Here is a 23912-nt window from a genome sequence, read left to right on the forward strand (position 1 = left end):
GAGCACCCAGGAAACGAAAGGCAGAGAGTGCAGAGAAGGTGGAGCCAGTCTCTTTCCAGGGGTGCCCAGAGACAGTATCAGAGGTGAAGGGCACACACTGAAGCCTCCTCCTGAATATTAGAAAAGCTTTTTCCCTGTGAGGGTAATCAAGTACAGGTTGCCCAGTCAGCAACCTGGACATGATCCATGACACCTGACTCTTGGAAGCCCTGCTTTAGCAGGTGATTGGACCAGATGACACCCAGAGTTCCCTGGCAACCTCAACCATTCAGATTCAAAGGTTAATTAAAAGCAGTTTAAAAAAAAAAAAAAAAAGACAAGAAAAAAAATCAAAAGCTTCCACTGAAATCAACTAAAGTCAGATCAGGCTGAAAGGCAAAAGAGGTTAAAGAAAGCATTTCATGGAGATATTTTAGATTCACATCTAAGTATTAAATACTGATATAGCAAAAAAGGACTTTTTATAAACAGTAGACACAGAAATTCAAAAAGGATGCTGTCTGTCTTCATTGTGTCTGCTTCAGAAGACAGCCATGTTGCTACAAGCTTTTTATTAAAACACTGGGAAGGCCATCAGTTGTCTTTTTTCTGTATGGGCTTATCCTTTCTCTGTACTGAAGGACTCAAACTGCTGAAATTATATAAATCTCATGAAAACATCATAACATCTTCACAGTGAATACTAAACTACTGCTCAGAAGAAATAAAAGCTTATATTGTGTCTCTTCAAACCACCTTTTCAAAGAGTGATTCATGTCTCATTTTTGAAAAGAGTAATATTACTAAGCCTGATATTAGATGCTTTAGTAGCTGAAATGGACAAGAGGAGGAGACACCTCATTGTATTATTTAAAGACCTTCCAGCTCAGCATGATGGCTATTGAGAACTCCATCTCCTCTGAGCACAAATGCCAGACACTTCTTGAACTACTAAACTGAAAAAGCATCAGGTCATATCCATATTTAATCCAGTCATCTTCATTTTTGTGTGTACATGTCTGTATTATTTATCTTTTGGGGAAAAAGTACACATTAATCTTTTACCTGACTTAAATTATAGCATTCTCAAGTCAGCTTTATTTTCAGTTTCCAATTGTTACAGTTTTCTACCAACTTACAAACAGCACAAGTAGCAGGTAAACAATTTCTTGATTTATAATTCCTCCATTAAATAAACATCCTTCAGCTGTCCCATATAAGAATCCTTTGGTCTCATGTTGTTAGCAACTTGGTTTTTCTGTTTTATGAAATCACATGTCTTTGAGTAGCAAATCTAGCAATCACAAGGTTTTTTAATCCTTATTCAAATACCTTCTTACAATGGTTTCTCCATTATGGGAGACTATAATCAACTTCCATGATTTATTCAGTGAAGACTCTTTTGCCTTCATTCTGTTAAGTGGTGTTTGTTTGGTTTTTTTAATCCAAACATTTAATCTCACCTATATTAGCTCTTAGTATTTTCTAGTCCCTCATACATCCACCTGAGACACAAACATGGGAGAAGTAATGTAAAAAAATGTGGGTTTAAGTTAACGTTTACAAACAGCAGCAATTAATACATATCTCTTTCAAAAAGTGCTCAAAATAATTATTGAAAATGTGTCAAAACAATTAACTGAGCATGCAGAATACATCAGGGTTGGTAAAGTATTAAATAGTAAAACTGTTTTTAGTTTTACTATTTAGATCAGCTTGTTAACATGGTGCTACAGGAATTCTGCTAAAGTCAAGGTCTTAGATTCCGTAACTGAAAAATGCAGTTCAGACTCACAGGATGGGAAATTAACTGTGTACAGAAGCATATTAAAGTGACTTAATGTTGGCAGTGAATAACCTGCTGAGCAGGGGGTGCAATGCAATGACATGGAGAACATTAAAGCCCTCCCTGCACAAGGAAGAAAGGAAAATGTGAACAGGGGAATAGTGTGTTTGCTTCTTATGTACATGCAAATGTACATAAAAGTAAAGAAAATTATCCAAAAGCAGTATAGCTACAACAGACTCCCATAACATAGGTAGTAGGTAGTTGGGTGATAGCAGGTGTATATTCTTATATTCTGCATGGGTGAAGCAAAAAACAAAGACCAGTTTTAGAAAACATGTTTTACCTTCCAGTCATAACAGGTTAACATGCCCAAAAATTTAAGACATGTTTTATCTCAAAATTCATTTACTAAAACTTATTTTTAATGCACATAACCAAGTACATCACCTAACATGGTAACAGATTGTAAAATGAATAACCTGTTAATAATCCACTAACTTGAAAGCCTGTAACCACAGCTCCAGATGTTTCACTTCCCTGCACAGAAGTCTTAACATATATCAGACACACAAAGAGGTGTTCAGACATTGCCTTTGAAAAGTCTACTTTCTCTTTAAAAGACATTAAGGTAGTGCCTATCCCTGAAGAGTTTAAAAGTATAAAGCATGATACATCAGAGGTTACAATTGTTCTAATATGTGTATTTATTTGTCTGAAGTCCACTGTCTTTCTCCTGCAATAGAAACACTTCAAATTCTAAAATGAGAAAGCTGGACTTCAAAATTTAATCTTTGCTTTAGAGTACTATGAATATTTATAATACTCCCACAAGACTCACAAAAACAGTACAGATCACAAACTTCACAGAGTATTCTCAGTGCTCCTGAATCACTCCATTAAAACTGAATATATGAGTCCATGAACTCAGAAGCATCACCAGAAAGCCAAATAAATTAAACTTGAAGTGTTTGACTTTAAAAACTTCAACCTCCACAGTTTATGCCAAGCAGTCAACATGGTGTATGTTCCTCCTTTCAGATCAAAATGTCTATACAAACTGGAGACACACAGGAAATGCTGAAATACAGAAATGACATTCAAAAGGGTACACAGAACCCACAATTTTTTTGAAATTACTAATCGTTGAACATTCTTTATCTCCCCATCCACCTTTGTCTACATACATCCCTAAAAGTAAAATCTATTTAAACCAAGCCTATCCACTATTTCCAGTTTATTTTTTTTTCGGTTTTAGAAGAGTTTGGGAAACTGAAAGAAACTCTCAAATAAATTGTTTCCAAAGAAGTGGTGGGACAATAATCATCATGAGTTTTTTTTATTTTTTACAAAAGACTTTTAAGCTTTCTCAAATGTTGGCTCTTCATAATCATTACTCAATTTTCAGAGAACTTTTTAAAAAAGATATAAAGGAACAGTTTCATAACATCTGTTAAACACAGCAGTCACTTCAACAATTCTATTATGTCTTAGTACCAAGATTTTTGCAGCAACTTGACATTTTCAGAATTAAACACATAGTGACAGCTGAAACTCCAGCAGAATCAGAAAGGCATACTGCTTACCTGTACACCTGAACTGTGACTTCCACTTTTTGAAGCAAACAAACAATCCTCAGAATCAACTGCAAGCAAAACTGAAGCAGAAGGGAACAGCTCAGAAACAGATCCTGGACCAAAGTTTACAGCTTCTGGATTTTTTTGTCCATCCTTTACTGATTCACTCAGATTGATCACAGAATCGCGTATGTTTGAAATAATCTCATTATTTTCTGCCAACAGGCGCTCTAAGTGATCTATTTTTTCTTGCAATATTGAAAGCTGGCCCTGGGGGAGAGAAAAAAAAAGTCAAGTTTATTTATTTCTCAGAAAAATTCTTGGGTCTTGATAGACCCAAAAAACCCCAACAACAACAAAAAAATTCACAATAGTGTGTGATCATAGAGAAAATTGAAATATATATTTTACATTTTATATAAAGACAAACTAATAAGGAATTGATGCAAAACACAGAACTTCCTCTTTTCAGTACAAGAGAAAGTAACAAAAATAGAAAGAGAGAAATGTATGATACATTTTTCCTCTGTGAACTTGAATTCACAGCACAAAATTAGGCAGGGATACAAAGATACTCTTTAAAGTCTCACAGTGTCAAGTAGCAATTATATCTAATTCAACTTTTTTCACATCTTTCATTTCCAAAAATCTGATATTTTCATTTATCAGAACATCAAACAGAAAGCTATTTTTTACAAGTCAGTCACATCATGATGGGATTAAGAGGATATTGTTAACATTTCAGGTTTTATTCCTACACATGCAAAATACAAATACCACCTTTCTGATTTTCAACAAAAGTTGGAGAGAAACCAACAAAAGAACTTCATGGGCATAAGCAATCCCTTCACAGCCTGATCACAGGAATAATCTGTATAATTGGACCATTACAATCATCAAGAAAATCCTGTAAAAGAGAGATCAATAATGGCATTTTCAGTCAGAAGGTCATCTCCAATTGCCAAACAACAGGATTTTGTAGATATTCTTGAGAGCTCCACAAGAGTAAGGCTGCAGAACAACACCAGTGTGAATTGAAAAAGTCAACACATCTTCCAGTGCAACTTGCAAGGAAGAGAGAGATCCTGCAAAGCAATTTAATCACTGTATCTAATCACGGTATTGTTGGGATGCAGGAGGTAGCACAGCCAATCAAGACACCCCAAAATGCTACCACCCTCTCATGTACTAGCCACTCCTACCAAATTATTTGAGGGATGCTTTTTATCAGGCATGAATGTGCTAGCTTTTACAGAATCAAAAAGGCCAGATTATTTAATATGACCTTAGGGATATCTATCATCGTTAACAGCAATTTCTTAATTTGCTCAGAATTACTTAAATGTAACAAGAAGTGAGAAAAGAACAACAACAAAAAAAAACAGTCCCTTTCTATTATTAAAACTGAATTCAGATCTGAAAATATACAACACATGATTAGATATTTTTGCAAGTCATAACAGCAAAACCTGCTTCAGTTTCAGGCATCTACATTTTACCACTACATTCAACACAAATACCATTGATTCTGCAGACAACTACTCTGTGACTTATGATTTTAATGATTTTTTCCTAGCACCACTGCCTTATTTTCTTAGGACTGTAGCATAATATTAGAAACAACATCTGTACATGGACACTTTTCCCTTTCAACTGTAATATACTTGAAATATTTTCCTTTTTCTTTTCAGCAACTGTAGTTTGTAAAAGATTAGGTCTCCTTCTAAATTGAGGTGTACATTCTTTCAAATTCTCTTGGTTTTGCAAAGTCCTCAGGAATGAAAAAAATTTAAAAAAAAATCCCTTACCAGGAGTTACCAATCATGTTTTTGGATTCTAAACAGTCATTACTATAATTCTACCTTTATGGAAGTTCTTTGTAATTTTCAGACAATACGTTTTAGTATTTTTTTAATGCTATTGGTTTGTCTCTGTGTTTTATGGGCTGTGTTAAGTGCTGATGTGCTGCTTGTTATTTCTGCTTCTTAGATTGATACATCCTGAAAACAGTAACAGGTTTTAAAATGCAACACAGGCAGACAGCTACCATTTCCAAAAAAGACAAAAATATATTTTGATGACAGAACTAGATTCAGCTAAATGAGATGTAGGAGCAACATCCTAGAATCCCAACAGTTTAAAGATAACTTCTAAAAACTTATAAAACTGAGGAACTGAAAACAAGAAGAAATCAATATGTAGATGATGGAATACTGGAAAGAAAAAAAAATAAACAGATTGTAGTCCCGTGCCACCTGGTGGCACAAAAGAAACAACTAGACTAAAATCTTTCAAATATTATGTTAAAGATACTGCATACACATTTCTATGTAAAATTAGTGTTTTCCCTTGCAATACCTGTAATGTTTTGAAAGTAAGAAGGGCTTCTCTACATGAAGCCTAATAGCCTATTATGCCACTCAATCTAAAAATAACATATTTAAAACAATACTTGATAGGGGCTTTTCAGGCTGCCCAACAGAGGCTCTTTAATTAATAGGAAATTACAGTACAACTACCATCCATACAAATCATTCTCAGCTTCACTGCATATGACTACTGTTCAGAGATATAAAGCGTGCAAGCAGCTAAAGTACTGCTCACACCTATCCCACCACTATCAACACTGTCTCTACAACTGTAAAGTCAGACAACTGTTTAATTTTTTTTTCTCATTCATGTAAGCTGTAGAAGTATTTTACACCTTCTTCCACAAAAAGAGTTTCACATTGTTTAGCCTATGAACTACCTGGTCAGAGAATACACCACCAATCTGGTCTATATCATCTAGCCAATTATATGGTCTTGAGGAAAACAAACAAACAAACAAACCAAAAAAAAAAAACTCATAAAATAAGTGCTTGATTGATGCTTCCACTGGCATATACTATCAGTCTCTAGAAGACAGATATAAACAAAATTTGGAGGTCACATTATATTTCATACATTTAAGACATATCTTTCATTTAACTTATTATACGTTAAACCTTGAAAAATCTGTAACAATTCTACCAGTTTACTGTTTATTATTTGACAAAATATTTTTCTTTGTAAACCAAGTTCTCAGCCTACAAATAGCAATTTGTTACCAGGTGACCTTCAAACATCAACAACTTCATATGTTGCTACATACACCCAGCAATAATTTGTAAGCTGCAAGATTTCAGCCTACCTAGTCCACTTATTTTCAGAAGTCTGTTAAAGTATGTTACTTTAACTTTGGAGGTAGATCTTCTGTTATTTGGAGAAAGAAATCCTTACAAAGACCTGCCATTGTGCAGCCTAACAGAAGACACAAATATGGAAAAGTCTGCTTTCTTTTCTGGAGACTGTAAGATATATCAAGCCTCTCTTCTAAACATGTTATGTGCCAGCTCAACTTGAATGCAAAACATGAAATAAAAAAAGCTACAGTTTAGAACATGTAACTAAGACCTCATGCAATACCCAAGTTAAAACCACAGGAAATCAAATTTTTTAGATAATCAAAAAGGTTTTGTCTTTTGTTGTGAAATGTCAGATCCATGAGAATTAACTTTAAGAAACAGCAGTGTCTCAGACTAGAAATGGATCCCAGCCTTCATTCAGTATGAAAATAATTCGTATCAGGAATCCATTCTCAAGGTGAAAATGTCACATGGATCCCAGTTATGCAAAGGTAGGTCTATTTTCATTGCACATTCACCTTTTTCTTCTTATTAATTTTAAACAGACAGTGCCTATTCAATAGTAAAATTATTTTAAAATATGAGCTGAATATGGAAAACACTGCAAACTGCTCAAAACAATGAATTTAACAGGTGAAAATAAATTTAATTTCAACATTTTTAAAGGAATGCAGCTGTCTTCAAATATCAAGGCCAAACAGTACCAAACTGAAGTTACCCTAAAGCTGTTTTATCTTATTAATTACTAGTAATAGACCTTATCTCACCAGAATAAACAGATTAGAACCATGTTACAGGGGACACTAAACAGGTCTAATTAAAAGACAAAACACGGAGATCCTTGCCATTACTAAAACCATATTCCAACAGTATTCTTTTAAATAAAAATTTCAATTTTTCCACACCTCAGAAGGTTAGCAGGGAGATTTTGTAAAGTTTTTTTAACCTGAGTGGAGATGCACCAATTTTACATTAACCAATTCTGTCTGAAACGTTGGGTTCTGCATGGCTTTGTAGACACTGAATAGCAAAACTTTAGTACGTACACTAGTCATAAATGTTAGCAGAACTATACCTGACTTCCCAGCATCAGGTGTTCTCAGAAAAGAAGCAACCTTGATCCAAGACTTTGAGAAATGCCTAACTGCACCAAAAATTGGAGATACATGAAGTATAACCTAGTACAAGTGAACAACATTAAAAGATGCTCTGTTAATCTACATACTTGTTTTAACATAGGGACACTAAAAGTAATGCAGATCACTTGGCCTACACAACCAGTTAAAAAGTTTGTAATAACTTTGGCATAAGTTTCTTTCTTTCATTTTTCTCTGTCTTTATATATTGGTGAATGTGTAAATATTTTTTTTTTTTTTAACAATAAAGCCAATCCTTCTGTTACTTCACAGTATAGGAAGCACTTCTACAAGAAGTGCAAAGTGCCAGTACATCTACTGAAAGTAGCTACAGCTGCTTTGGTAGGAGAATGTCGGCACATGAGCAGCACACCTGTTCATCACCCCTGTGATTAAACTGGGTTGGACTCAACCAACGAAATTGTCTCATGTGGAGGCAACACAGATCCACACACCTTCCACCCTTTTGGAACAAGAAGTGTCCACACCTGTTAGCTCCCCTGAGAAAACTGCCACTATCACCACATGAATCAGCTACACAAATAGCTCCTTATGCTTCAGTCACTCGGAACCCTTCAGCAGTTTTCATGCCCCAAATACTCCAGAGCAGCCTGCTTTCCCACTGCCCTCTGCTTTTCCTCCTCTGTTTGCTCCTTCCTGACACCAGTCTGATTTGCAGCAAGGACTCTCCAGAAAGGAGCACAGTGACACCCAACACATGGAGGGAAGCCCAGTAACACAATGAGAGTCCAACATGTTTCATTCTGAGGAAGTAGAGAGTGCTCAGTTTCTCCTATCTAAACATTGTACATTGCAGAAAATATGCTTGTTGGAATTTTCATTTCCTGAGTGAATGTGCACTCCTTCTCTAAATGCAGTGGCTTTCAACAGACCACTAGTGATCACTTCATCAGGAAAAAGACATCTAGCTCAAATAATTGAAGAGCAAGTATGACAGGGTCACAGACGAAATCACATAGAAACAGGTAGGCAGAGGAGAAATCCAGATTAGAGACTTCTGATGTTATGTTAGCTGGAATTTGGTTATTTGCATCCAGACTCAGCCAGCAACCACTGAGTGCTGGGTTCAAAACAAGCCAGAACCCGTTCCCTTTCTCGCCCACATGAAGAAAATGGAGACCACAAAGTAGCTGCCAGTGTCCTGTATAAGAGGCTCTGGTGTACCAAAGAACTGTGGTGAAGAAAGTGGAGCACCACAATAGACAGAGCTCCCCAAAGGATGTGTAATTTGAGGTGATTGCCTATACACATTCACTACAGTAAGCAGTGAGGAAGCAAAGATTCATTTTCATCCTAACAGTTTTCTGCACCAGTCCTGTCAGTGACTATATCCAGATACATCTCTAGAAATCATGAGCTATCTTTGCCAAAATCTTGATATAAACTCTGATGAGATGCCAGCTTATCAAGATGGTAGCACCAGGAGGCATTCTTTGTTCACTCTCAGAGCACTGCACAGCAAACAGAACATACTAAATTTGCAATTAAACGTTCACCTCCTGCACAGAAAAAACAAGTAGGTAAAAGTTAAAAATGTAACCCAATGTACCATCAAAGCTTAATATTTGAGTACACTGTTTTAGCATGTATTCTCTTTGCAAGGCAGGATACAGAACAAGAAACAAGCATACAATGTATCAGTTAAAGGACAAATCAAGATTTGAAGGCTTTGCTGATCCATGAAGAGGGCTTATGTGCATTTGTGACAATGAAAAGAACATAAGAAACCGTGTTAGTAATTTCCTACCCTTAAAGTACTATTCTAAGAAAGCTCACTTTACAGAGGCACTGGAAATTTTCTGAATTAAATAACTACAAAGTCTGTTCTCTTAAGAGAATGAAAAAGTTCTGATCCAAAGATGCAACAGCCTGACAAATAGATTTTAAGAAGCTGATAGACTTTCACATTTTGCTTTATCACCAGAGACAGCAATAACAGAATGTTTAATGTACTATTACACTAGACTTATGTTTCATGCCATTTACAGAGACAAATATAAGGCATATTGTTAGGGACTAGTTTTGACACCATCATCAGTGACCTGAAGGCAAGGAAAAAGAGATCCAGAAATTTTCAGTTTAAAGTCAATTAAACTGAAAAATATTCACTACTACTGTTACTGATACATTTTATGTTCATCTGTTGATGAGAATCTGTTGATTCTCCTCCCCACCCTATGTTGGATCTTTATTTAAATGTCTAGCTGTACAAAAGTGAAGCACAACTTACCTGCCATTAAGAGCAGGAATTTTAAAAATCATTATTTTCATTCAAACAAGACAAAACTTAATGTGTTAGACAAAGAAAAGCTTCAGTAAGAACAAACTAGAAAACCTCTCTCTGTTAGTTTATACCATTAAGTTTGACTCTAGGTAGTAGAAGGATGTGCACAATAATAGTTAAGAGTTACTGTTTTGTAGACTATGTATTCTGTAAAATACATTTTGCTCAACATTTCACATTTAAAGACTGTAATTGAAGGAGACTAATAACTTCTGTTTGACTGTTGCTTAGCCAGAACTTAACCCAAAATGTGGAAACAAACAAAAAAAAAATACACTCTGTGAACATTAGGAAAACAAAGAATTGTTACTGACCTGTAATTATGTACACAAAGGCAGCTGCTTCTCCTTTGCAAAGTACTAGAAACTCAGCAGAAGTAATCCTAGATTTTCATTATTTGCACACAAGATCATTTCAATGACATACAAAGGCTTTTAGATTGTGAAGTTACTGAGTGTTTTTAATAGGAATTTGATTACTTTTAAATAAGTCAACATGTTTCAAAAACAGAAAAATTGATTCCTTCTGTGGATTTCTTCACTCAACTCTCAATCTCCTCTGATGTAAAACTCATATGAATGCTAGTAAGTCACTGTGCCCATAGTTTTTCAGTGCTCAGAGGTCAAAAAATGAGTACTGCAAAATTATGCACAACCTTAATTACCACTATTCACATTTTAGACAGACAAACATTTCCTAAAGTACCTGACCAGACTGCTTCCAATACTTCTACAAACAGAAGTCCTGTTCCTTGTTGCACAAGGAACAAAAGGTCAAAAAGCTCCCAGATGAGCTCTTGAAAACACACTAGCTACTAAGAATATGCAACATCAAAACACATGTGTTCATACTGCATGTCACTAATTGATTTCAGCTACTTCACTATGGCAAGGCATACAGTGAAGCAGTAGTTGGAAAAGGTGTGTAAAGTGTATCTGTGGGGCATGGCACCTACAGCCCAGTGGGGACTCAGGGCTAACTGAAGGCAGAGCTGCCTTACAGCAGGACAAGGGCTACTTCAGCAGAACCCTGGAGTAAAGCTCACCACACAGATCAGAGAACTCCAGTGTTTCTGCCATGTATTTGGTCCTAATTTCCTGCTACTACTGCTCCACCCTATTGTGAGTCATATTTTGGCCAGGTGGTACTACTGTCAAATTATTGGCTAACTCAGATGAAATAACACCCCATAAAGGAACAACCACCACTTGTGATATTTATGCTGAAGTATCTGATGCATTGTGTAGATGCCTTGAAAGCATGAATCCAACAAGAATCATTAGCAGTACCAACTGCCAGAACACTTAATGATTTGCTGGAAGGACACAGGAAAAAAGAAGGCAAAAACATAATTTTTTTTAAAAAAAGCAAGCCAACTACTTATGATCACCTCTCTTTGATGCAGTGCAATTGGTGAGTTCATAAAAGCAGTTAACACACATGAGATCAGAGTATGCTTCAAATAATGGTGGTCAAAGAGAGACGTGAGGGAAAAACACAGAGGGGGCAAGGAGATCTTATTCAAATAACAGCTGTTTAGGAAAAAGAAAACGGTAAGCATAGTAGTTGCTGTATGTTTCTGCTTTGTCTTTTAATAAAGTTCAAAGAAAATAAAAAAGACAAAATTAAGCATTCCTTGGTGCTGGTCTATTTACCTGCCAGAATCACTGCAGTCTTGACTTTCTGAAAATGTATTTCCAGAAACAACATTTAACACAGTGCAGCGATATTGTCCCATAAAAGCTAAACCAGGCCATGTGAAAAAGTGGTTAGAGAAAAAGCTCAAGTTCAAAGCATTACCTATCAGATAGTGACAGAGGATGATTCAATGTGATGCTGTTTTCCCCTTGCTTAACCACAAAATTCACTAAAAATTAACTTTCCTACATAAAGAGCATATATTTCTCATGCAAGACACTACTACAAACAAACCCTCCACTTTTTTTTTCCATTTTTTTTAATTGGACTTTAAGTGTGTGTCATGCATGCTCAGGTGAGACCCTTATTTTGATTTAGAATCAAAATAAACAGTCCACAAGCCATTACACTATTTTTATTCTTCTATACGAGTCCAAAATCCAGAATAGATTAGTATGGGTATATCGGTATATGTAATTCATCTATATACAATAATACAAGTTCTGTAAGATAAGCTGCTCATGGATGTCTTCACAGACTTGATTTGAATGTAGATTTCACTTAGCAGTTATCAATTTAGCCTACACATCACTCATACACGACATTTGCTGCACAGGCAATGTCATAGGACTAAACACCACTTTGAGACTTCCTCAACTCTGCAGTCACACAAGATTTCTGAGAGACTATTGTATTATTGCTAATAAAAACAATACACTCAGCTCTTTTTTGACTATATTAAATTAGAAGAATTTTACACAATAATCTGTACAGACAACTGGTACAATAATAACCTAAAAATGCACCTAAGGCCCTCCCTGCACCTTGAGCTAGTCTCTGCACAATGCTGTAATATGGTTCCTAGTCTTGAGACAAAACACTAGGGCTCATCATATTCTGATATGTGTCCTGAGACAGGAGAATCCCATGGCTAGGAACAGGCTCAGATAAAGACTGTGATATGGTCATCACCAGAATAATACACGCCTGACAAACAGGCAGGAACCACAAAGATACCTGCAGGAATTACAGAGGAGAGGTCAGTAAGCCTTGATCTACATGTATTATAGGTACTTATTTTTCCCCAAATCAACAGTAGCTTCCATTCTATGGCAACATAGAACATCTTCTGCATTGTGATTTAAATGCACCACCAATGATGACAAGGCTATAAATCACTTTAGCTAAAGTTTTATTATAGTTGCCTTGATGCCATCCTAGCATAGATAGGTGTGACAAAAACCCACAGTGAAACCAACTACTGATGCCAGCTTTTTCAACACAAACACCAGAAAAGTGGACTGCTACGTCCCAAGCCTGACCACGCATTCTGTTTTGTACCACAGCAAAAAGCATTTAAATACTTGGTCAAAGAGAACATAAAGCCATCTGTCTATGAATATTTATCCATCTTGGAAACCCTTGCCCACAAATTATTTCTGCAAGACATTTTTATTTGTGTCTTGAACTCTCAAACTGGTAAGCAAGTTCTGTGAGGACACTCTCTTGACCCCATTGGCCTACACTGAGAAGCCTAGAAGAGGACTGAGTCTGATGCAAGCTACCTTGAGACCACACAAAGAGAAGACACCTTGCTTTGGAAAAAACGTGGTAATGAAAATGGAGCAGCTGCTCTAATAATTTATTTTACTACTGGCATTAGATACCATGACACTTTAGGTGAATACAGCTCAACAGACACTACCAACTGAAAAATCCCATCTCTTGTTGTAGTAGAATTCAAACAGAATATCTAGAGAGCAAATACTTGTAAGCTAAACAAGGCACTGCTTCCAGAAGTACCCACTTCTCTAAGCTAATTGTAAGCCACGTGGGTCAGAAAGAACAAACTAATCAATGTGCAACTTCCGGGACATGAAAGGTGATGTGTGCTGTTACCAGAGCTGCACAGAGAAACAGCAAAGCATGCTGCCAAATCAGAGAGGTATGAAGTGAATCAAACCAACAACATCTGAAAGAAACAAAAAAATCTTAATTCCTTTTTCTAAGCTAAAAAAATCTGACTTTAGTCATTGGAAAAGAAAATGCATTCTTAAATCGACAGTCTGCTGCCATAGTTTTTTCTACCAAAAATAGCCTGCAGGTTTTACATCTGTGGCTAGTTTCACTTAGTGTACTTTGAGCTCTAGCAACGCTGCACTGACACAAACAACTTTCTGTCAGCTGAGGTGGTAGTACTAAAGCGTTTCTTTCATATATTTCTAGAGGCTTCTATTCCTCTCTTTATCTTCTGCATTTATTTCAAACTGATGTTATAAAACTCTGAAAGCATTTGCTGGGTGTCAGAGGTTTCGCAGTTGTAACAAAGTGAAACATTTGAATTTCATCTGTAACTTCCTCAAAGGACAAAGCAGTAAGAAAGAAAAAAGGTAACTGTTTTACCCAAAGGAAGGACCAGTGAAAGGCAGAAGTTTTTCCAGTGAGAATCAGAAGCTTCAAAGAAATCTAGGCATGGAAAAGACAAAAAGAGTAAACACTGACAGACTATTCTAGAAGATCAAGGGGAGGGAGGAGGATGAAAGGAGAAACGTTTGTCTCCAGCTGACTACACCATCTAGAAGGAATAGGCCTGAAAACAGATCAAGGTACCAAGCCCATGGTCACAAGAGGTAAGACCATGTTACACCTCTGACCAGGATTACACTGTAGGACAAGAACAGACAACTGCAAGACACTGACAATGGAAGACAAAACATATCTCATAAATCTTCCTTGTTCACTCAAGTATTTAAACCAAAAATCTAACACTAAAAATAAAAAGCAACACCTATGGATGAGCTTTCCTATTCTATACTTTAATACATATCTGTATTAAACTCAGCTGGCTGAATAATGAAACATTAACTGATTTCCTCACATAAGACACTGCCCATATCCCCAAAGCAGGGATCTTGTACTTGTTACTTGTAGCTGTTACAAGAGTGGCATTTGCCCTTACCCTCCTGCTGGAGTTACACATTGAACAGACACTGCTGTAGCCAGCCTTGTCTTGCTCCTCTTCTCTTCCTCTTGCAAAAACTGAAGGCTGATCCCTGAATTGTAACTTGAAGGAATAAAGGCAGAACTGATCTCCTCACTTTCTTTACATTTAAGTCAAGGGTTTTGTCTTTACTATTAAAAAATTATATCAATTATTACTTTTGCATTGAATGAAACAAGAGTGGTTCTAACAGAGGTAATTATTACTTTTTAACTGAGTTTTTAGAATTAATTCATTTACTTGAAGTCTCACTCCAGTACTAAAGGATACTTTCATTCGGTTTGTTTCCAATAAAAGTAAAAGTACAGTGCAAGCACAAATAGGATATAACTTTGTATTCTGTGCTGGGGTTCTGCTGGGTTTTTTTGTCTATAAGAACACATAGCTGTGTATAGCCAGTAGGTTTGTGTCATTCTGCACAGCAAACCACGTCCTCTCTGAAATTCATGTTTCTTCTCACGGGCAAACATTGCTTATGAGAACACGATCACGACACACAGCTTTTAAACTTCTCTGCCACGCAGCGAACACAGGAAAGTGAAGAACTGCAGAACAGCGTTGTTTAATCATGAGGAGCAGCCCAGTCAGCCAGCTACGGCTCCAAAGCAGGGCTCAGCGGAAAGGAAAGCAGCCGCCAAGTCAACATTTCCCTAAATCTACCTGTTGTTGACACGGCTGAAGTCCCGAGTTGTCTCTCGTCGTCCTGCCCGCGCACACCCCGCTCCGCCACCCGCGGAGCCGCCCCAGCAGCAGCGCGGCCCCGTCCCGTCCCGCCGGACCCCGGCTGTGCCCGCTCCCGCCGCAGCCCCGCGCCGGACCGGCACCAGCGCCGCCCGCAGGCGGCCCCGCTCGGCCCCCGCCCCGCCGACCCCGCAGCCGCCGCTCCTCGGCGCTCCGGCAGCGGCACGTCCAGGGGACGGTGGTGGCGGCACTGCCGCCCTCCCCTGCACCGACGCCCGCCGCGCCCCGGCCGCCGCCCCGCTCACCTTGGGGAAGGTGCCCTCCCGCCGGGGGCTCTTCGGGTGGTCGAAGTGGCCGCGGTCCAGCATCAGGTACAGGGAGAAGATCACCACGCAGAAGACCGCACTACCGAACACCGTGAACTGCCGGCTCAGCTTCATCTCCGCGGCTGCCGGGCCGGCGCCGCCGCCGCCGCGCTGCTCCCGCCGCGGCCGGCGTACCCGGACCCCTCTCGCCGCCCCGCGATCGGAGGCTAAAGTTCTCCCGCGGCGGCGGGGACCGCAGGCGCTGCCCCCGGAGCGGGGCGGCCCAAATCCTTCTCCGGAGAAGTGCGAGAAGTTGCCCCCCGCCCGCCTCGCCGGGACCGACAGCCGCGTCGAGACCCCGCCGGTGAGACTGAGAGGAGAGCCGAGAGTTTCCGGGAGCGGATCGAGTTCGCGGGTAGGGGAGCGCCCAGCGGGGAAGTGGCGGCGGCAGCAGCACCGCTGGGCCGACCAAGCGGCGCTGCTCCCCGCTCCCTTCCTCCTCCTCCTCCTTCTTCTTCTTCTCCTCCTCCTCCGGCCGCCTCAGCAGCCGCTCCGCTCCTCCTCGTTGCCCGCACGCGACGCCGGAGTCTGGCACCTCCTTCCCCAGCCGGAGCACTGCTGCTGCCGCGGCCGCCGCCGGAGCTCCTGGGGCCGCAGCGCAAAAGCTCCGCGCCGAGAGAGCCCCCGCCCGTCCGCCAGCCCCGCCGCCGCCGGAGCGTCGCGTCACGGGCGCGGCTCCGCCCCCGCCGGCCGCACCGCCCCGGCGCTCGAGACCCGGGGCGAGCCGCGGCCACCGCCCCTCCGCTCTGCGCGGGCAGGGGCAGCTGTGCTGGCGGGGCCCGGCTCGGCTCGGCGCGGCGGGAGCTGCCCCGCGGCCGCTCGGAGGCGCCACGCACCGATGTGCCCGTTGCTGCCGCCGCTGCCCCGTCGGCGGTCGGTGTGTGGCAGCCTTCGCCGTGGAAGCGAGGAGGCTGAAAGAGGAAGCGAGAGGAAAGGAAGGAGGGCAGCCTAGGGACTCCGCCGCTCTGCCCACGCCTCGCGGCGGCAGGGGACTGGAGGAGAGGGAGTGTGGGGCGTGGGGAGACCTCCGGTCCCGAACGACTCCGGCATCCGCGTTGTTCGGCAGAGCGCCGTTCGCTCTTCTGTGGGATCACTGTTGCCCGCTAGCACAGTCAGGCGCGTTTGTGAGCCGCTGCTAAGCTCCAGCTTGGGTCAAGCTTTTCTAGGTATGAAGAAGTAGAATGTTCCGTGGTGCTTTCGTGCAAAGTAGCGCATGTTCCTACAGGAATGGGTCACAGCTGAAATGGCCGGTTTATGGAAGGCCAATCAGGTTGTGTCCTCTGTTTGATAGCTTCTAGCTCCTCGTTTAATCTGCTCGGTCTGAAAATGTGCATCCCTGGTGTCTGCTTCTACCCAATATTTCCAGGAACTACTTGAAATGCATTGGCTGTCGTTGAGAATTAGGCACATCCTAGGAACATGTTCTGCCATTGTGTGTCCTGGAATGTCTTGGTGAATATTTCCTTCTCCAAGTCATAAAGGAGCCAGTGAGGAGAGGTGCTATGGTGGACCTTATTCTCACCAACAAGGAGAGGGCTGGTGGGGAATGTGAAGCTCAAGGGCTGCAGTGACCATGAAGTGGTGGAGTGCAAGATGCTTCGGGCAATGAGGAGGAAGCACAGCAAGTTCACCACCTTGGACTTCAGGATAGCTGACTTGGTCTGTTGGGCATCTGCTTTATCATGGGATAGAGCCCTGGAGAGGGGCACAGAGAGGCTGGTTAATAGTCAGACTCTGCCTCTTCCAAGCAATGCATCCCAACAAACAGGAAGTCAGGCAAACCCAGTCAGTCAGGAGAACTGCTTGGATGAACAAGGTGTTTCTAGAAACTCAAATACTAAAAGGAAGCCTAGAGAGGGTGGAACAAAAGACAGGTATTCTGGGAGAAATATGGAGAACTAGTCTGAGTACCCAGGGGTCAGCTAGGGAAGATAATACCCTGGTAGTATTAAACTTAAGCAGGGATAAAAGGGCAAAAATAAAAACTTCTGTAGGTACATCGGTGATGGAAAAAAAGAATAGGAAAAATGTGGGGGTCTCTCCAGAGGAATATAGGAGATTGCCTGGGACATGGAGTAAGCTGAGGTACTTCATGACTTTTTTGCCTCAGTCTTTCTTGGCAAGTGACTCCAGCCTCCCTTCCCAAGTCACAGAAAGCAAAGGCAGGGATATGTAAAATGAAGAACCACCCACTGTAGGAGAGGATAAGATTCAAGAACATATAAGGAAAATTAAGGTGCACAATTCCATGGGTTCTGATGAACTGCATCCACAGATCCTGAGGGAACTGGTGGAGAAAGAGGCTAAGCCACTGTATTTGAGAAGTTGTGATGGTCAGGTAGATTTCCCATGACTGGAAAAGGGGAAATAAGGAAGACTCGGGGAACTACAGGACAGTGAGTGTTACCTCAGCACCCAACAATTTCGCAGAGCAAACCCTTGTGAAAACTATGGTAAGGCACATAGAAAATAACGAGATGACTGACAGCCAACATGTCTTCACTAAGAGCAGCTCTGGGAAGAAGGACTTGGGGTGTTGATGGATGAGAAGCTTGTTGTAATCCAGCAGTGTGAGCTTGCTGCCCAGAAAGTGAAACACGTCCTGGCCTATAGTGAAAGAGTAACCAGCAGGTCTAGGGAGGTGATTCTTCCCCTGTGCTCAGTTGTCATGAGACCTCACCTGGAGCATTCAGTGCTGGGACCCCCAGAATAGGAACATGGACCTCCTGGAGCTGGGACAGCCACGAAAGTGGTCAGGGGGCTGGAGCACCTCTCCTATGAAGTCAGGCTGAGATGGCTGGGGCTGTTCTGCCTGGAGGAGAGAAGGCTCCAGGGAGAATTTATAGCATCTTCCACTACCTAAAATGTGACTACAAGAGAGCTAGAGAGGGACTTCTTTTCATAAGGTCACGTAAAGATAGGACAAAGGAGGCATATCTTTAGGCTGAAAGAGTATATCACATAGTTGTCAGGTGGCTAAGAGAACAAATGTCATATCCACAGGCCTTTTGAATACTTCCAGAGAAGCAGTTAACCTCTTCCCTGGGCAGCCTGTTCCAATGCCTGGCTGCCCTTTCAGGTAAAAAGTTATCATTTAGATATAATTTAAACCTCCTGTGGCACAATTGAGACTGCTTCTTCTTGTCCTGTCACTTGCGAGGGAGAAGAGACTGGCCACCATGTGGCCACAACCTCCTTACAGGGAGTTGTAAAGGGTAATAAGGTACCTGATCCTCATTTTCTCCAGGCTGAGCAGACTCAGATGCCTCAGGTACTCCTTGCCAGACTTGTGCCCTAGAACCTTCATCAGTTCCATTGCCCTTGTGCTGGATCCTTCCTGCCCTGGTTTGCTGTTCTCACCAATGCTAAGTATATGCATTCTAGGAATCTGATTTGATACAAATGGACGTAAGGAGAAACAATTCTCAGTTTCATTTTCTTAAGGAATTTAGCTTGTCTGAGCATACATTTCTTTTTTGTTTTCTGCTTCAGTAGCTTTTCAAGTTCTGGATTCAATAACCTAAATTTGACAAAGATGTAATATTAAAAGCACGTAATTTTGATGCTTCCTCAATGTCAGATCAATCATTTTTATTTAAATACAAATGAAAAATCAACCAGGAAATGGTTTAGCAGTGCCTCATTGCATACTATTAGTATCATGCTGCAATACTTGCCAGTCTTTGCATTTATTGAAAGTGTAAGGCTCCAGACTTCAAAAATCAATCCACTTTCCAAGCAGTCAGGTCATTCTTCTCTAAAGTGTTAGGAACTAGTGAAGGAAAATAAGACATTGCTTTCACCTACATTGAATTTATGTCCTTGTTTTTTGTATATAAGTCAATGTTAAAAGCTCATGGCTCAAGAACTAGACTGCATTGACCTGGTGTAGATTTTGAAACATTCTGATGTATATTGATCTTGAAACACTATATAATAGAGTGGAGTATCAGGAAATTAGCAAAGCCTCTTGCATTTTCAGAACTGAGCTGCTGCAGTGATTTGATTTTTATAAGGTTCTTGTACATATATATATATATGTATGTATGTATGTACCTATATGTATGTATATTCTTTTGCGTACAGAACTTGCCTCCAGGTGCATTTAGAGTGCACTGTTTTAAATGTATGTTTAGTTTATGTCTTTGTTTAACAATACATAATTTAGAAAGGCAAAAGTGGTGTGGTGCTTCTCTTTTAAAATCAGAATGCTGAAATTATATGTCTGCAGGAAGTTAACACAGAAACTGACAATAAATTACATCTGTTATCCTGATAGCCTGAGTAACTCAATCATTATATTAATCTATTTTAGGTTGCACTAAACTGCAAAAGCATAGAATAAAAGAGTGCAGAATGCATGACTGTGAAGATTAACAAATCTCTCTTTCGAACCCATGGAAGACCTTTTGTTTTTCTACAAACAGTGCTAACCACACTTGCCAGTCCATTCAGAACTCTATCATCCCCCTCACCAAGGCTGACACCTTTTTCAAGCTTTTTCATGAACCATATGCCTTAACCTGTGTAAAGGATGTTTTCCTTGAGAGCTGAATTAATTTTTCCTAATTGATGGACAGCTTTCCCACCAACTGTAGAAAAGCCCTTTTCTGTTGGAAAACTTTGAATTGCGTAGTCCTGCCTAAATCTTGGATGGGTTGAAATACCTGGGTTCCAAGGGGCAGAGAGCTCCAAACATGTTAATTGAGCATGGCATGACAAAAATCAAAAAGATACCGTAAAAGATCTTAGAAGTAAGATGTGACAAGCCACATATTGTTAAGTGTGGCTAAATGTGTGTTATGAAAGCTTCCTGAAGTTATTACAGACTAAATATATGCCATTCTATAACAAGGAATGCTCAAATCAAAATGTTAAATACCAAACAGCAAAAAAAAATATTATTGGACAAGGCTGTTCATTCATGATGAATCTTGTCATTATGCTATGAATCAATGTATTTTTACATACTTAAAATACTTTCTTTCTTTGCTGAATACTACTGGATGTGTGGTTTCTATTTGTACATTTAGTCATGCCTTTAACTATTTGGTCATTCCCTAAGAAAATAAGAATAAATACCCAAGGAAAAAAAATGAACAGCGTATCTGGTATACCTGTATTTTTTACTGAAAATAAAAGCTGGTTCAGCACAAAACAGAGATGAAGCATGGTCAGAGAAGCTCCTGTAAACAGTGCAGCACTGGCTCTAAGAGTAAAGCATAGGCTGAGCCAAGGAAAGAAATTCTGAATATTTTGGGGGTGGGGGTTTCTCAGAGTCATCCAGTTCTTAAGAAATACAGTCATCACTGCTGTTACATGATACTAGATTTGCACTCCCAAAACAGGTATAGACAGTTTTCTGCACCTCTAAGTCCCAAAAGTATTCAATTCCACCTCTAGAAAGCATGACAGAAGGGAAGTATTTAATTAAAGAATATAACATTATTCTGATTATTCTCCAAATTATCCACAACTGGGAAACCATTATGGGAACTGCAAATATTTAAGTGCAGATATAGTCTAAGGAGAATAAAGCAACAACAAATGGGTGGGGACAAAGCTCTGTTTAACAACATCAAAGCAAAGAGCAATGTCTCAGATATGTCACATAAATTCAGAAATATCAGTTTAGTTTTCTAATTAAGTAATGTTAATGAATATTAAAAAGAAAAAAGTAACAAAAATCCTCATCAGGGCAGCAAACGTTATACTTTAAAAAAAAATCCAGTTCCAAGTATAAAATTAGTAGTATCTACTTCAGTAAGTCTACTTTGTCTTTGTAAGCCTAGTAAGTGAAATAAGTGTCAACCAAACTTAGTTTATGTTTTGCTGTGATATATTTGCTTGAATGTCTGTCTTAGCTTCTAAAGCATAAAAAATTGACCAAATATCAGTCACCTATATTAATGAAAATATTAAATATATTAGAGACATGTTTTGATCTTTTTTAGAATTTATCTTGGCGGTAAAAAAAATCTAATTATTATGGAAGAGTCATTACTGCTCTTATGCATGTTTTCAATCCATAAGTTTGAAATCGTGCTCAAAGGAAAAAGCTAGGCATATCCACAACACTCACATTGTGCAGCAATGACCAAAGCAGCCAGGAGGGTCCAGAACTACATTTGACAGTGAATATTTTACCATGTTTGGAAGTGATGCCTTGGAGTATATGTGAGTATATGGGAATGTGCAAATTCATGACCCACCTTAATAGAAAATACCTGTTCATTTCTACAGTAGTCCTAGATCTTTATTTGAAGAGATAATTCACTGTAACTTCAAATGCAAACAACTCTAAGAATATGATAGATATTTCTCATATTTAGTATACTGACTAATTGAATCACAGCATATATACAAACATACTTTTCCTGGAATAATGTTGACAATAAAGAACAAAATTTGCATATGTCCATTGTTGCTTCCTGCCTATTGAAAAAAAAAAAAAGCTTCAAATTGCATTTAAAAAAGCATGGCACATTTTCAGATTATATTCTGGTTCTTATTTTTCCCTTTGATCTCTTTCCAAATCAACTAAAAGTTATATTGTGAAAAGAATATTACAAATCAATTTTACCTTTTGAGAAGTACCTTTTTCCCTTTGTCAATACAGTTGACTATAAGAAAAAAGCTTACAAAAAATTGCCACTAATGTTTGAGGTCTGTACAAGACAACCAAAAAAAATTTCTGTAGGCAGCCCAACTATAAAGAAATTATATTATTAGAATGAAAAGACAAACAAAAATGGGCAAAAGCCCCCAAATATTATGGCATATTCCACTAGCTGTATTTCTTCTGACCGATCTAATCCTTCTTGTCTTCCTAAGTTACCCTAGTAATTCCTAAAATGTCTAGCTTTTATGATGCCCTCACATGTATCTCACAAACATGCTAAAGATTAATTCTGACTAAACAACTAACAATATTACACTAAGCAAAGTGATAAACAGCATATCCCCACCTTCCCCAAGCACCCACCTATAGAAGGGAAATGCTTTCCACACACTGGGCTGCTGCTCTGGGCTGTTTGGGGTTGAGGGAGGCATTGGCAGCCTTAATACTGCTTAGCTGGCTGAAATTTCAATGCAAACTTTTGCAATAAATGTGTTAATTTGTGTGGGCACTATAAAGCAGTGAATACCTGAAAAGTAATACACAAAAAATAATTATCAAGATGAGGATAGTGTAATAAAGTATAAAGCAGAAAGAGTGCCCATTACTGTGTTGAATACCTTGCAACTTCTTCCCACCAGCCCATTTTTGAGTTTAAACTGATTTGTCATGTATCCAACTCTAGCAGCAGGGAAATAGATGGCCTGCTAAAGGCTACTGGGCAGCAGTGCCCCTGTGCAAGGTCTCGGGAGGATGCTGATGTGTTACCTTGCAAAGGAACAAAACCCCCACACCAACAACTTTACAATCTGCAACATATCACAACAAGCACGTCTGACCTGTGCAGTACATGAGCTACGTTTTAGGGAAGCACAACACTTGGTTGCATTACTCCACTATTTCATGTTACAATTTAAAAAGAAAAAAAAAAGAAAGATTCCAGCATTATTTATGCAGTTCTGCTGAAGATGGCCCCACAATTCCTGTGGGAGTTGTATGAAGGAGGAATTTTGTCACATGGTGTCCCACAGCATTTTAGAAGTTTAATTTGAAAGCCAAAAAGGAAAGGAGGAGAAAGAGCAGATGTTCTTTTGACAGTAGAACAAGAAAGACATAGTTTCTTATATTTTTGATCCTTCTTCTTTGATTTCAAGTAATTTAATAAAGAAGAAGCACCATCTTTCACAATGGTAGCATTTACTAACTTATATTTCCCTTGAGAAAAGGTATGGTTAAATAAGTTGACTAATAATGTTAAGCAAACTGTGAAACTTCTCCAACAGAAAGGCATGAATTAGATGTCTGTCTTCTACCTGGCTGCCCATTTTTATTAACTCTGCAAGACCACAGCTTATTTATCATTGTTTTTCTGTAACATGTGATTCATATTTGTTAGTTGCTTTAAACATTATAGAAGATACAGAACATATAAGCATTCTTACTACTGAATTTTATCTTTCCTCATTAAATAAGGAATGGTGGGTGCTGAGATTTTTGAGAAAATATTGACCTCTGTAATGTAAAGATTTATTAAGTGTAGTGTCTTCACCACCACAGCAGATAATATTGGAAACAAATACTCATAGAAATGTGTGCTATCCAGTATCACAACTATCCTCAACTCAAGTTGTCTTCATATTATTGTGAAATGACATTAA

The 23912-nt window shown here is 39.5% G+C and overlaps 1 protein-coding gene across 1 annotated transcript in view; it reads right to left on the minus strand.

Annotated features, from left to right (window-relative positions):
* The window catches only part of MAN2A1 (mannosidase alpha class 2A member 1), a 105266-nt gene extending 89412 nt beyond the window's left edge, over positions 1-15854 (minus strand). The window contains exons 1-2 of the mRNA XM_064403057.1: positions 15576-15854; positions 3352-3612 (exon numbers count right to left, since the gene is read on the minus strand). Coding sequence (XP_064259127.1) covers positions 3352-3612; positions 15576-15710 — 396 coding nt within the window. The 5' untranslated portion in view covers positions 15711-15854. The remainder of the gene's footprint in view (positions 1-3351; positions 3613-15575) is intronic.
* Between the last annotated feature and the right edge of the window lie 8058 nt (positions 15855-23912).

The sequence above is a fragment of the Passer domesticus genome, chromosome Z (assembly GCF_036417665.1).
Source record: "Passer domesticus isolate bPasDom1 chromosome Z, bPasDom1.hap1, whole genome shotgun sequence".
NCBI lineage: Eukaryota > Metazoa > Chordata > Aves > Passeriformes > Passeridae > Passer > Passer domesticus.